Below are 12,426 nucleotides of genomic sequence, written 5' to 3' on the forward strand. Positions count from 1 at the left end.
TTACAGTGAGTGGTTAGAATGTGGAACGCGACTGCAGGGAATGGATGAAGCAACCAAAAGAGGTGAATTTAAAGGGAAGCTAGATATGCATGAGGAAGAAGGAAGTGGAGGGTTATGCTGGCTAGATTTACATGGCAATAGACAGGAGGAGACTCAAGTGCAGCATAATTGGCAGCATGGAGGGATTGGGCCAAGTGTCCGTTTCTGTGGCAGATTTCCTATCCAAGGAGCTTACTACCATCCATCCAGAACAAAGCTGCCTGCTTGATTGCTTAAGGTGGTGGATGGTGTGCCATCCACTCCCTCCACCACCTGTACACTGCAGCTCCAGAGTACACCATCCACCAGGTACACTGCAGCTCCAGAGTACACCATCCACCAGGTACACCGTAGCTGCAGAATACACCATCTACCAGATGCACCACAGCTGCAGAGTACACCATCCACCAGATGCACCACAGCTGCAGAGTACACCATCCACCAGATGCACCACAGCTGCAGAGTACACCATCTACCAGATGCACCGCAGCTGCAGAGTACACCATCTACCAGATACACCACAGCTGCAGAGTACACCATCTACCAGATGCACCACAGCTGCAGAGTACACCATCTACCAGATGCACCACAGCTGCAGAGTACACCATCCACCAGATGCACCACAGCTGCAGAGTACACCATCTACCAGATGCACCACAGCTGCAGAGTACACCATCTACCAGATGCACCGCAGCAACCTGCCAAAGCTTCTTTAACAGTACTTTTCAAACCTACCACCTCTAATTCCCAGAAGAACAAGGGCAGCAGGCACAAGGGAACACCACCGCCATCCTCCCCAAGTCAGACACTATACTGACTGGAATTAGATCCCTCCCTAACAGGACTGTGTGCATTATCTTCACCGCATGGAATGCAGTGGTTCAAGGAGACAGCTCACCACCACACAAAGGCAATTAGGGGCAAACATTAAACAATGGCCATGCCAGTATCACCCACATCCCAGGAACACATTAAAAAAAAAAGACAAACCACTTCTTAGGAAGCCCACCAGAAAATCTGCCAACCTGCCCCTGTTACTATCCAAAGGAACACCACACCCGAAGCCCCTTTACTGCTGCAGCTCTCCATTTTTCAGACTGGAGTTTTGCTCAAGCAAATCCAAATCATTGGCAGAACATGATAGCTGTGTGCGGGCTAAAAGCTGCGAGAGCAAGCAGTTTGGTTTGATTGTGGATTCCAATTTCGGGGCTGGGGGTGTGTGGGGGTTGATGGCCCTTAAAGGCATCAATAGGTAGGGCTAAATATGGCAATGGTGGCCCCCGACTGGGTTCAAAACTGCGGCAACCACACTGGCCTTGAGGAAGGGAATTAAGCCCATCCTGTAAGATTGTGTCCTAATTCACTGGAGGGCAGGTTGAGAAAGCAGGTAGCAAGGCTAATGAGATCCTGGGCTTTTTAAAATCGAGGCACAGAGTACAAATGCAAAGAACTTATGAATACCCTTCTTTGGGAAAACACTGGTGCATCCTCAACTGGAGTATTGTATCCAATTATGAGCAGCGCACTTTAGGAAGGATGCGAAGGCTTTAAGAGAGGTTGCAGAAAAATTCACGACATCGTGGCTGCAGGGACAAGGGACTTCAGTTACTAGGATGGATAGGGGAAGCTGGGACTGTTCACCTTAGGTAAGAATGAGATTTGATAGAGGTGTTCAAAATCAAGGCGGCTCTGGACAGAGCAGATAGGGAGAAACTGTTCCATCGGTGGAAGGGTGAAGAACCAGAGGACACGGATATAAATCAATGGCAAACGAAGCAGAGGCACTTTTTAAAAAAAAATAAAAACTGAAAGTGGTGGAAAAACTCAGCAGGCCTGTCAGCATCTGTGGAGAGAGAAACAGAGTTAACGTTTCGAGCCCGCACGACTCTTCTTCAATGCTTTTTTTTTTAAATACACACAGAATAGTTAGGATCTGGATTGCACTACCTGAGTGCGTGGGTGGAGGTAGGTTCAATCGAGGCTTTCAACAGAGAATTGGATTGTTACCTAAAGGGAGAAATATTTGCAGGGCTACGGGGAAAAGATGTTGGGGGCGGGCAGGGAGAGAGAGACTAGTTGAGTTGCTCTTGCAGAGAGCTGGCTCGGACACAGTGGGCTGAGTGGCCTCCTTCTGTGCTGTAACCATTATGTGATTCCATTCTAGGAGTTCAAATCCCATCAAGGCTGCCTGTGAATTTACATTCAGTGAATGGAACTTTGGGGTTTGTTATAATATTAAGCAACTGTAATCCTATGTATGCGTTTGAAATCTTTTCTTTTGTTAATAAATGTTTTAATTTAGTTTGTAAAATCTCTAAAGACGTTAGTGGACTCATTACTTCTGAATTCAATGCCCAAAGCTTCTCATAATAAGTACAAATTGCAAAACCCGTTGTGATGGCCTCGCCAAATTTCCCTTGTGGATTTGGTCCACCTGCCGTGTCATAACAACAGGTAGAAGTAAAGGAATTTGGCCAGGCCCATTCAGGTAGTTGCACAGAAACGTGCTGCTAGCTCCTTAGGAGCTGGTTGCCCAAATTTCTCCGGGCTTCTTTCTTTAAAAAAAAAACATTGCTTCCCTGTTGGAAAAAGTATGAGCTGATCAGAGAGGGTCAAGTGTGGTGTTTTATTAAGTCAAAGAATTTTAACTAATTAAATTACATTTTTTTTTAAAGGAGGTCACTAATAAGGTAGACAAAAAAGGTGTCCATGGATTGATTGTATCGGTATGAGCTTTCAAAAGTAACCCGAACGCAATCGACAAAATACGTTTGCCAAAATGAGCATGAACAGAACTGAAGATAACCTTTTGACTTGGGTTGGCAGGTAGAAGGTAGAGGGGGGCAGTGCTGAAAGAAGACATGCTGTTCAAGCTTTTCGTGTTGCACTCACCAGGACAGATGCAAGAACACCAAATTTCAAAGGGAACAACAATTTATACTGCATGAGAAAAGCGTGATTTGTTGGCAAGTCTATACTGATTGGTTGAGGTGTTGCCATGGTGAATGCACCAGAGAACTATTGTCCCCTGGGCTTTTGTTTAATTCTAAAGAGGTACAATGCCTGGACAAGTTTCTTTTGCCTGAAGAGGCAGGCCCGTGTATGAATATATGCGGCTTCAAGCAAGTGTAACTGAGCCGCTTTGCAAGCTCGATTGATAACAGCCAGAGGGAGGTGCCATTTAATACAATCCGTCAATCGCTGGGATGTATGGCCCACGTATCTTGCATCACAATGCCAATGAAATTCATAAACCATGTTACCCATGTGTGGTGGGCAGAATGTCTTTTTGGCCTAATGGCAGCATCTTGTTAGTGGAAAATACCACTCATGTTGCTACTGTTTGGTAGCAGTGTGAAACGGCTAGCTTCACCTGCTGTTCAAATTTGAGATGCCTTAGCCTTCCAGGGTAATGAGGTAGACTGGGTACTTTCCAGGCCCAAAAATGGCACCTCTAGGCCCATTCTTGAGTATGCATGATACACCAGTGAGCAATGATCTGACTGGGATAGCCATCACACAATGGCACAATTTTTAAGGGGGAGCAGGAAGAGAGATCTGGGGTTTACGTAGGCAAATCTTTGAAAAGTATTGCGAATTATGAAACTGGCTTGATTACTCCTTTAGCAGAGAGGAGTTGAAAATGTTTCCATTTCTGAGAATGTTAAGCACAGATAGATTAAAGATTTGGTTCACACCTAGGTGAGCAACAGCGCTACAGGAAGTGGCTGAGTGAAACTGCGATGCATAATTATTTGTTCCCGGAATTTTCAATCTACCCTGTTTAACTGGCTGCCTTTCCAAGAATTATAATAATCTAACCAGAACAATGCTATCAATACCAAGGAACAGCAAAGCATTCTCTACAAGTCCTTAGTAAAGCTTCAGACCTAAATGGCCTAAATTGTTATCTTAAACCATGCCCAACTGCAAATGATTGAAGTGCTGTAAACACATTGTACACTGACACTCACTTGCCATAATATCTGCCAAATGTTATAGGGGAATTGGCTGCTGCACTACTTAGGCTCAGAAAGAATTAGTTTCAATGAGCTCCTGCTGTGCCGGCCATCACGTTGTCACAATTTGCCCATTATACATGAGTGGTGAGGACTATATTCTGAGTAATAAGGAATTAGGAATGGTGGCAAGAGAGAGGTGTATGGGTGTCCAAGTCATTTAAAGGTAGAAGACATGTACAAAAAACAATTTGAAAGGCAAATGGAGTATTGGCTTTTACCTCAAGGGCATTGGAACAGAAAGGGAAGGAGCTTATGGTTCAGTTATACAGCACATTTGTCAGAAACCATCTTGAGTACTACTTTCAGTTCTGGGCACCGCACCTCAGGAAGGATATACTGACCTTGGGAGCGCAGACTCTCTAGAATACCAGGGTTTAGGCATGTAGGAACAAGAGTAGGTCATTTAGACTCTTAAGCCTGTTCTGCTGCCATTCAATCAGGTGATGGCTGATCTAAGACCAAACTCCATATGCCCACCCGCCATTGCCCCATTTCTCCTAATACCTTTGATGAGATTGTGAACCAATCTCAGATTTAGAATTAACACTGGGTCTAGCATCAATTGCAATTTGTAGGAGAGATTTCCAAACTTCTACCACCGTATGCGTTTGTAGAGATTGTTTCCTATTTTCACGCAAGAACACAAGAATTAGGAGCAGGAGTAGGCCATTCGGCTCCTTGACCCTGCTTTGCCATTCAACAAGGTCATGGCTGATCGGACTGTGGCCTCAACCACATTCCTGGCTCCGTCCACCCTCCCCCCAACACACACATACACCCCATTAACCCTCAGCTCTCGTTGATCAAAAATCTGTCTAACTCAGCCTCGAGTATATTCAGTGAACAGGCCTGCACTGCTCTCTGGGGAAGAGAATTCCCCAGACTAACTACCCTCGAAAAAAAAATTCTCCTCATCTCAATCTTAAAAGGGAGATCCCTAATTTTCAAACTCTGTCCCTTGGTTCTGGTCTCTCCCACAAGGGGAAACATCCTTTCAGCATCCACCATGTCAAGTCCCCTGAGCATCATATACGTTTCAATAAGATCATACTGCTCATTCTTATGAACTCGAATGGGTACAGGCCCAACCTTTCCTCATAATATAACCCCTTCACACCAGGAATCAATCGAGTGAACCTCCCTAAACTAATGCAAGGAGACCAAACTGTACACAATACTCCAGATGTGGTCTCACCAAGGCTCTGCAAGAACATTTCCCAATGCCCCTTCCAATAAACGCCAGCGTTCCACTTGCCTTTCTAATTGCTTGCTGTGCCTGCATAATAACTTCTTGTGTGTACACTGCCACCCAGGTCCCTCTGTAGCAGATTTTTTGCAATCTCTCTCCATTTAAATAGTCTGCTGCTTTTCTATTCTTCCTGCCAAAGTGGACAAGTTCACATTTTCCCACATTATATTCCATCTGCCACATTTTTTGCCCACTCACTTAGTCTATAGAAGGATATGGATAGGTTATGTCCTCTCAGCAACTTACTTTCCTACCTATCTTTGTGTCATCAGCAAACTTAGCTACCACACATTGTCCCTCCATCCAAGTCATTGATATGACTGTAAATAGTTGAGGCCCCAGCACTGATACCTGCAGCACTCCACTAGTAACAGCTAGCCACCCCAAAAATTACCCATTTACTCCTACTCTGTTTCCTGTGAGCTGACCAGTCATCTATCTATGTTAATATGTTACCCCACTACGCCATGAGCTCTTTTTTAGTGTAATTACCTTTAAAGATTTGGCTCTTATTTTTTTGACTATCCAGCCCTACATTCTCCAACTAGTAGAAATAGCATAGATAGAGAACAGTTGAATATCTTTAAAACTTTGATCAAATCACCCCTTACCCTTCTGAACTCTAGGTAATACAACCTTAGTTTCTCCACCATCTCTTTCCTTGTGTTTTAAGCTTTGTAGCCAGGTATCATTCTGGTAAATCTATATTGCACATCTGCTAAAGCCACCAACATTCTCCCTAAAGTGTGGTGCCCACAACTGCTCACAGCACTCCAGGTGTAACCTGGCCAGAGGTTTAAGGGTTAAAGTATGGTGAAAGGTAGCATAAATGTGATTTTTATTCCCTCAAACATGAAGGAACGAGGAGTGATCTGATTGAGGTGTTTGAAACATTGAAAGGAATTGATGGGGTAGATAAAGAAGCAACTCCTGTGGTTGGGGGAGATCCAGAACAAGGGGACAGAATCTTAAATTTGGATCCAAGTCATTTAGTTGGGAGGGGGGGGGGGGGGGGGGGGGGGGGAGAACAAAAAGGAAAAAACCAGGAAGCACTTTCTCACACAAAGGATAGTTAAAAATCTGTAACTCTCTGGCAGCGCGGCAGTAATGTCACTGAGCTAGTAATCCAGGGGCCCAGGTTAATTTTCTGGGTTCAAATCCCACCACAGCAGCTGGTGGAATTTAAATTCAATTAATAAACCCAGAATTAAAAAGCTAGTCCCATTAATGGTGAACCACTGCTGATTGTTGTAAAAACAGATCAGTTCTCCAATGCTCCTCTAGGGAAAGAAACCTGATGTCCTTACCTGGTCTGGTCTACATGTGACTCCAGGATTTCTGAAACAGTCTAGCAAGCCACCACTCAGTTCAAGGGCAATTAGGGATGGGCAACAAATGCTGGCCTTGCCAGCGATGCCCACACCCCATGAAAGAATAAAGAAAAAAAAGCCTTTGGATGCTGGGAGCTTTGAAGGCCAAGGTTAATAGATTTTTGTTAGGTAAGAGCACCTCTTTGGTAAATGGAGTTCAGGTGCAGATTAGCCAGGATTTAACCAACAGAGCAGGTTAAAAGGGGCTGAATGGCCTCCACCTGCTCCGATGTCAATCAACATTCTGGTTCAGCACTGGGGACCAGAACACTTTTCCCTCTCAGGCATCCAGTGTCCAGCACTCCCACAATAGATATCGGGCTCATGGATTCACTGTGAAGCTGCCTCAGACTAACCTTCAGAAGAGTATCTCCCACTGTGCTTTTGCGACATTAGAAGTCTTCTACTTCAGACCAGTGCTCACTGGATTGAACTGTGGCAAACTCATTTCACATACGATGCTTAGGGAAAGAGAGAGGATGCTTTCAGCCCATCAGTCTGGTCTGCATTCCTTAAAAAAATGGGGAGGGTAAAGTGTTGCTGACCCACCACGTCGCCCCATTTTCCAACTGCATGTGTTTTACTAAGTTAAGTGGCGAAGGAAATATTTGGGGAGGCCAAAGTGGCTGCAACCCCTTCCTTTTGGAGAGAAAAAAAAAGATAGGGGTGCACCTGTGTCGAGGCAGCTCTCCTGTGATTTGGTCCTTGAAATTTACAGCACAGAAAAAGCTCATCAGGTCTGACTAGGCTTAAGCCAGGGTTATGCTCTACACAATCCCCCTCCTACCGATATAACCTATATTTCCTTACTCCGTAGCGTGCTTATCCAGCTTCCCTTGAAAGGATATCCATGTTATTCACCTCAACCCCTCAGTTTGGTATCAAGATCCACATTCTACCTACTTCAGGAGCCCCAGCCTTTTCAGTCTCCTTTGATGGTGGGATTATTCCCAACTTCTACTACCACACCACCTGTCCCCCCCCCCCTCAACCTAATGAGTAGCTAACTGACCTTAAATGGGCTGGCAGTGACCCTCACGTTTATCAGCACCCCCTGAACAACAGAGGGGAAATTAGCTCAGCAAAGTCGCCTGCCCAGATCGACATTCAGTGACTCTTTGGGTAAACTGCTTGGGTGTGTGGACACTGAATGAGGATGGTATGGTAAGCAATGGGGCTCCACTGTAGCGAGCCTCTAAACTGGGTCGCTTCTACATTGTTTGAGTTAGTAAGTGGAGATTTAAAACATTGTTTTAGCACCTGATCTGGTCCAGAGCATTCTGCAAGGCCTGGTGCATTAAGTTAGAGAGAAAGTGAAAATGGAAATAATCCATTTGCTGCTTTAGGCGTACTCCTCTGCGAGACTCCAGTGAGCATCCCACAGCCACAAATCTCTATCTGCTCAGAGTAGCACGTGTCTGGCCCTCCCCGCACTCGTCACCCCCTCTTACCTTGGAACAAACTGGTTAGCTGGCCTCTTGGGCCTGTACTCTGGATGCACCATGAAGAGCATGTGGGGGAAGCCTGTGCCAAAGTAAGCTCCATCTGTGTGGTGATGCCGTGAAGACTTTGGTGTGTACACGTCCATGCACTTGGGGCAATACAACTTCACCATGGCCTCGCCTGGAATATCAGACAGACCTGATGGAGAGGGGAGGACAGGAAGGGGGAAGGGAGGGGGCAAAGAGAGGGGAAAGACATTAGAAGTTAATCAACACCAGAAGGAGATAAAAATGTTAGCTCCTTGTTTAAGTTCAACAATTTCACATCATAATCTGGGTTCCATTTTGATTCCATTTCTTTGCTCGTTCCACTTTTTCCCTTATTTTTTCTTTCAGACAGCAGCACACCTGCTCTAACCACATCTTCTGTTTATTTTCTTGCCTCATTACCATTCCCTTTGGCTCTGGAAGGCTAATTCTGTTCAATTGCTCCTGAATTTCACCCCATCACCGACCTTCCTTTTGTGTTCATCCCACCTATTAGATCTCTAACTTTTTCCAGTTCTGATGAAAGGTCACCAGACTGACCTGCTCCGTATTTCCAGCTTTTTCTGACTGTTTTCCAGGTTTCCAACATGTGCAGTGTTCTCCTTTTGCCAGAGCAGGTAAAAGTGGTTACTTCAGTTTGGTATTACTGAGAATTTGACAAGCTACAAAGAACTCGGATGATCAACAATCATAGAACACAGAAGGTGGCCATTCGGCCCACCATGTTCATGTCAGCTCTTTCAAGGAGCTATCAAATTAACCCTACTCCTCTACTTTTCCCTATAGTCTTGCAAATTTTTCGTTTTCATGTATTTATCCCTGTTGAAAGTTAGATGCAAGTGGCTTCGAATGCCCTTTACAGGCAATACTACATTCCAGATCAATAACTCACTATGTGAACAAAATTCACATCTCCCCTCTGGCTTGTTTGCCAACTGCCTTTTTTTCCCCCCTCTTAACTCTGGCTTTTTAACCTTTCCCAAAGTATCAGGTGCTTTCAGACGATATTGAATTCTGCAAATGCAGTATCCATAGCAGAAAGACGTAGCAAACGACAGCAGCAGTGAGTCAGGAGTTCAGAACTTCACGTGGCGATACAACTGATCCCTCCTGGACTCAGTTCAACTTGTGTTCATCTGGGGGAACGGCACTCCAATTCTCCCCTTGCAGAGCCAAACTGGGCTCAAGCCAGCAGAGTGCCTCTGGGCTGCTAGGAGTTGGGTTTGCTACCACACAAAGTTTACCTAATGCAGAGACACATCAAGTGACTGCGTGAACTCCCAGCGACAATGGGGAGCTGCTAGTCTGCAGCCACAGCAGAAAAGGTGGTGGTGGTGTTCTCAAGAAGCAGCATCTGACCCTAACTATGGAGACAAATACCCTACAGGCAGGACACGGCTCAACACATACACATCTGAGCTGTTACTTATGACTCAACTAATCATTATGGCTAGTAATGAATTCAGTGGCTGGCTTTGCACCAGTGTTGGCAGTGTACCAGTAAATGAGGGGAAAACAGAAAAAGAAAAAAAATGCAAAAATAGTTCAGTTGCACGCACCATTTGGGTGTAATGTTGACCACAAATGACAGAAGTCAGGTAATGAATTCAATAGCTGACTTTGCACCAGTGTTGGCAGCGCAGCAGTAAATGAGGGGAAAACAGAAAAAGAAAAAAATGCAAAAATAGTTCAGTTGCATGCGCCATTTGGGTGTAACGTTAGCCACAAGTGCCAGGGAGCAGTCAGGTTTGCTGATCTCTATCAGGCTGAGTGTTAAGAAAGTAAACACCAAAAGGCGGAACGATTGGCAGCATGGAATTCTTACTCACTTTCCGAGCTGCAAAACTGCACGAGTGGGTAGGATACCACCCTTAATATGATAGTTTCTCACTGCTCGCTGCCTGCAGGGGGGTACTGGAGGACGACCAGCAGCTATGGAATTGCGGCCATGAGGGGCCAGCACCTTCAGGGGAGAGGGAGGGAAGAAGGAACTTGAAGACCTGGGTGAATTTGAATTCAGGAGCAAATGATTGGGCCACTGCAATTTTTAAACTTGGAATAAACAGCACCGCTGAGTCGCATGAAGAATATGAAAAGCTTCACTGCACATTAGGCGAACAGATTGAGCACCTCAGTTAGACAGGTATCAAATTTAACAGTGTGCTTGCTCAAAAGGAGCACCTTCACTTATGGAGGGATTTATAAGAGCATTGCAAAGGACTAAGGCCAGGCAACCTATCTGGAAAGAAGCTGCACGTGCCTTCCCACTTCAACATCAGCTTGTTCCTTTAACGAGAGCTCTGGTTGATTTCTAACCATTCACCATGAAACACCCAGGGCACCAAAATCCACATGAAAAGGTGAACTTTTATTAAATGCTTTTTGAAAAAAAAGTTTGCATATCCCAAAGCACTTTACTCCATAATCCCAAAGCACTTTACTCCATAATCCCAAAGCACTTTACTCCATAATCCCAAAGCACTTTACTCCATAATCCCAAAGCACTTTACTCCATAATCCCAAAGCACTTTACTCCATAATCCCAAAGCACTTTACTCCATAATCCCAAAGCACTTTACTCCATAATCCCAAAGCACTTTACTCCATAATCCCAAAGCACTTTACTCCATAATCCCAAAGCACTTTACTCCATAATCCCAAAGCACTTTACTCCATAATCCCAAAGCACTTTACTGCAATGAAATACTTGTTGAAATACAGTCACTGTTGTGATATGGGAAACATGCCAGCCAATTTGCACACAGCAAGCTCACCAAACCGGATTATCTGCTTTTGTGATTTGACTGAGAGATAAATATTGGCCAGAACACCTGTTCTTCTTTGTAATAGACTCATGGAGTCTTTTTCATTCACCTAAGGGGGCAGGCTGGGCATTGGTTTAGCATCTTACCCGACAGATGGCACCTCCAGCAGTGCAGCATTCACTCAGTGCTGCACTGGAACGTTAGCCTTGATTTCCATGCTCAACTTCTGGAGTGAGACTTCAGCCTATAAGCTCCTGACTCGAGGACATGAGTGTTACCAAAGACCAGCCCTGACACACTCAGGCTGTCACGTCCTCAGTTGCAGGAGGATAGCTGGCCATTCCAACACTACTCACAAATGTGCAGAGCTTAATGCAGCTGTCCCTTTGGCTGTAGCTATGGCTCACTAGCACTTTTTCCTCACAAGGTCATGGGTTTCAGCTCCAGACTAAAGACTGGACACTAAAGCCTCGGATGACACTCCCAGTAGAGTACTGAGGGTGCGCTGCACTGTCAGAGGTACCAGTTTTCAGATGAGATATCAAACTGATGCGCTGTCTGCCTTCTCTAGTGAACGTGAACAGATTTCATGATTGCCATGCGATGAGGAGCTCAGAGTTTTTCCCTAGTGTCTTGGCCAGTATTTATCCCAGGAGAGCACCCATTAAAGGCAGATTCTCTGATCATTACCATAGTGCTGGTTGTTGGAGCTTTCTGCGTGTAAACTGGTTGGCATGTTTTCCACATTACAACAGGGACTACGCTTCAAGAGTAATTCTATTGGCTGTAAAGCACTTTGGAATGTCCATGGGAGTGGAAATCGCTCATGCTGCAAGTTTGTTCTTCACTTACCAATAGGAAGCATGGGCTGGTTCTCACAGTACACTCGAGGGCAGTAGCCGAAGTCTCCCTGTTGGTATTTCTCCAGCTGAAAGTAAGTACATAACACGCATTAGGAACAGCAAGAGACGGTTTTTATTCACAGTAAAAAGCTGTTGAGATTGTGGGAAGGGTCAATAAAAATTTACAAATGGAGACTGATAAGTTCTAGTTTGGGTAAGGGACTAAGGAACCAGGGCAGGTAACGATACATGATCTAATTAAATAGCAGAACAGGCTCAAAGGGCCTCCCTCTGCTCTGATGTCTCAGTGGAATTGCTTTTTAGTCCTTGTGAAGGCACATGGACATACACATAATGAGCAAGCTTTAACCAGCTTTAATCATTCCCACGGACAAATAGTTTCTGTACACTCGTTAAGACTGGTCAAAGCTGTCCGGCTGCTGCCCGAATGCGTGGAATTGTTCGCCAACCAATGCACAGGCAGAAAATAGCCAACAAATAAAAAGCAATGATTGAGTCACTGGCTGCTAATCTGTGTCCTTGGTCAATAGGGGCAAATCAGTTGTGTATTTATTGCTCGCAAAGAGGTGGCCAGACACGTTAGCCAACAGCCACCTAGTGCTCTGGGTTAAACCAGGTCCCACTGAGA

The 12,426-nt window shown here is 45.1% G+C and overlaps 2 protein-coding genes across 5 annotated transcripts in view; one reads left to right on the top strand and one right to left on the bottom strand.

Moving 5' to 3' along the window:
- The window catches only part of LOC144695488 (TNF receptor-associated factor 2-like), a 498,558-nt gene that overhangs the window by 198,003 nt on the left and 288,129 nt on the right, over window positions 1–12,426 (top strand). The gene's annotated exons all lie outside the window — the stretch shown is intronic.
- csnk2b (casein kinase 2, beta polypeptide) overlaps window positions 1–12,426 on the bottom strand; it is a 62,740-nt gene that overhangs the window by 5,511 nt on the left and 44,803 nt on the right. For all 4 annotated transcript variants that reach the window (XM_078566462.1, XM_078566461.1, XM_078566460.1 and 1 more), the window contains exons 5-6: window positions 11,788–11,863; window positions 8,132–8,321 (exon numbers count right to left, since the gene is read on the bottom strand). In XM_078566462.1, the coding sequence (XP_078422588.1) occupies window positions 8,132–8,321; window positions 11,788–11,863 (266 nt within the window). The remainder of the gene's footprint in view (window positions 1–8,131; window positions 8,322–11,787; window positions 11,864–12,426) is intronic.

This window comes from Cetorhinus maximus, chromosome 21 (genome assembly GCF_964194155.1).
Source record: "Cetorhinus maximus chromosome 21, sCetMax3.hap1.1, whole genome shotgun sequence".
NCBI classification, from domain to species: Eukaryota; Metazoa; Chordata; class Chondrichthyes; order Lamniformes; family Cetorhinidae; genus Cetorhinus; species Cetorhinus maximus.